We start from the raw sequence: 2,925 nt of genomic DNA, 5'->3' as shown, positions 1-2,925 counted from the left end.
GTGAGGTAGGTGGGGCTGAGACAGCTCTGACGGAAAATGCTCTTTTTCAAGATCAGCTCTGACAGAACTATGGCTTGCCCAAGGTCATCCAGCAGGTGCAAGTGGAGGAGTGGGGACTCAAACCCGGTGCTCCCAGATTAGAGTCCGTGCACTTAACTACGACACCAAACTGGCTCTCAGATTGGATTGAGACGAGATTGGATTTATCCTCTTCCCTACAAACTCCTTTCCCTTTCCCTCCCCACAACAGACACCCTGTGAGGTAGGTGGGGCTGAGACAGCTCTGACGGAAACTGCTCTTTTTCAAGAACAGCTCTGACAGAGCTATGGCTTGCCCAAGGTCATCCAGCAGGTGCAAGTGGAGGAGTGGGGACTCAAACCCGGTTCTCCCAGATTAGAGTCCGCGCACTTAACCACGACACCAAACTGGCTTTTTTAAAAAAGAAGAAGAAAGAAAGCTAGTAACTCCGTAGAAAAAAGCAAGAGTCCCTTCCAGAACAATGTTTTTCTGATTGCTGGCTCAGTGTGTTACCCAAAATGGTCTAATATTTAATTGACTGGGGAAAATTAGCTTTGCGAGAGAGGGTAACTTGGGATCATCACCTTTGTATACAGGTGTCCTTCCCGAGAGACTCTCTAATAAGCCAGGCTGATGTTCAAGTATGCGGATCAACGTAGTGGGAGCCAAGTATGCCCTGGGAGTTTGGTGTTCAGAGTTCTTCGGATATCTGGAGAAGTGACTGATGAAAGCTCCTCTCCGGCCACAAATGTTGTGAGTCTCTAAGGTGCCACTGGACTCTAGCTCTTTTCTACTGCTACAGACAAGGGCTAACATGGCTGCCCATCTTGATCTAGTAACTCAGAGAACCTGATACAGGTTGTTGCAATGATTTTAGATTGCTCATTTAAAAAAACCTGTGGGAATGAAAAACTCCTGTGAGGCATGTCCGGGAGTTCAAGTTCTCACAGGGAGATTGGCAAGCAGTGCACAACCCCAACAGGTCTGCTGAGTTTGCTGAGAGTATAAACTTGGCTACAGTCGGGCAAGATCAAGATGAGCTGTGGGTAAAGAACATTCTGTTAAGAACATACCGTGATTCTAGTTAGAGGCTTCTTCTATTTGAAACGTTTTCACTGTACAGGGCGGGTGGGGGGGAGAGAAATGTGTGATCTGCTCTAATAAAACGCTGCTGACAGGCAGTTCAAAGAGACAGTTGGGACAGAGAGAGAACTGAGAGCTTGGTCAGAGAGCTTCGACAGATCTGTGTGTTGTGTCGTTATTATTGTGTAGTGGGTTGCCGCATGGATAGACGACCGAGACTGGCGTAGTGCATAGCACGCTTTATTAAGTACACAACAAGAACACAGAACAACGGCCGGCAGGCCAACTATATACACAACCCGGGGACACACCCCTGGGGCTCATTGGCGGGTTTGAATTTCCCGCCCCGGTCCCATTGGTTCCCCAGTGGAGGGACTAGGATCCTAGTCCCTATTGTTATAGCTGCTTCAAGCTCAGGCGTGTGCGCTGACCTCTGGTGGCGGCCCGCGGACACAACAGTTATTGAACCTTCAAACCTACAAAAAACAAAACTGAAAAGGCTGCGGTGGCATCAGGGTGGGGTGGCTGCGACAGGAGGAGCCGGGCAGGGAAACCTACCACGTGGAAGCCCCATTGTCACTGTGCCAAATCAGCAGCCACAGCAGCAACAGAGAAACGACATGAGCCTGTCCACGTGTGAAAAACACCTATGGGCTACAGCCCCTTCCTCCAAGACGGGACCATCGGCATAGTAACACCCACAGCAGAGATCTAGACACAGTTCTCAGGACCAGCTCACCCTTATGACAAGCGGGCCAGGATACACGAATGCCCGGGACGTGGGGCGCCTCTCTACACCGCCCCTGCAGTGGAGGGCCAGAGCACGAAGGGTCTGCGCAGAGCTTGCTAGCCTCGGGATGCCCTTGAAAGCTCTCCCCGGTTGCTTGGTTTTACTCCGGGACACCAGGAGACAGGGAACCTTCTCTGAATCTGATTTCCTTCTTCCACTGCGACTAATCCTACCAGGAGAAAACCCCTTTTTTCTCGGTGTGTGTGTGTGTGTGGTGTGGTGTGGTGTATTCAATCTGACCCAATGTATGTATGAAACGCAGTGACTGAAACACCATGTGAAGCTTCGTCCTGGGCTAGGATCCAAATCCCTCACTTGTAATTGGTAGCCCAGGAAGAGCCGACCAATCACCAACACCTAGTTCCAGAAGCGGGAACTAATGTGATTGGACCTTATCTCTGCAACCCCATAGGTTGATATTGTATAGTAGGGCGTGGCTACATTAGCCGGGAGAGTTTAAAAGTGGAACAGCTTCTATGCAAAAGCTGTTCTGGCTATCAGATGTTGATCCGTGTTGTTGTGTTCGAGTTGTTGAATAAAGCTAAATCTTTGCTGAATCACTCTCCGACTATTCTGTTAAGTGGGCGACTTTAACAGGGGGAAACGCAGGTCTGGATCCCTCCCTGCCTGGCCCAGCCGTGCTGTGCTTTAAATCTTACATGCACACAGACGCTGCACAGGGACTGGCCCCACCGCTGCCACCATAATTTCTAAGCACCCTCCCCCAAGCGAAATCCCTTCCCCTTACCAGGCTGTTGTGCACCGCCAGCTCCTCCTTCAGATAGAGGACCTCTTTTTCGACATTTTTCAGCAGGCGCTGAGGAAACGAGGACAAAGGCATGTCAGTGTTTGCTGTGAAGTAACGACAAATGCCCCCCCCCCGAAAAGAACCTGGTCACTGAGGGCCTTCTCACCTGTAAGCCCTGCCCCCCTAACACACCTCTTAATTCCCACCCCAGTAAGAAAATCCTGAGTGCTTCAGGGCCTGCCCACCCCGTTGTTCTAAGCGACCACAGAGTCCACATTCTAAGTT

At 50.6% G+C, this 2,925-nt stretch overlaps 1 protein-coding gene across 1 annotated transcript in view; it reads right to left on the bottom strand.

Moving 5' to 3' along the window:
- The window catches only part of KIF9 (kinesin family member 9), a 62,066-nt gene that overhangs the window by 24,728 nt on the left and 34,413 nt on the right, over positions 1–2,925 (bottom strand). Inside the window, exon 11 of the mRNA XM_015422343.1 lies at positions 2,641–2,709. Within this exon, the coding sequence (XP_015277829.1) occupies positions 2,641–2,709 (69 nt within the window). The remainder of the gene's footprint in view (positions 1–2,640; positions 2,710–2,925) is intronic.

Source organism: Gekko japonicus, unplaced genomic scaffold (assembly GCF_001447785.1).
Source record: "Gekko japonicus isolate JY-2015 unplaced genomic scaffold, Gekko_japonicus_V1.1 scaffold915, whole genome shotgun sequence".
NCBI classification, from domain to species: Eukaryota; Metazoa; Chordata; class Lepidosauria; order Squamata; family Gekkonidae; genus Gekko; species Gekko japonicus.
The sequence above is the reverse complement of the archived record's forward strand: the minus strand, read 5'-3'. Positions and strand labels throughout refer to the sequence as shown.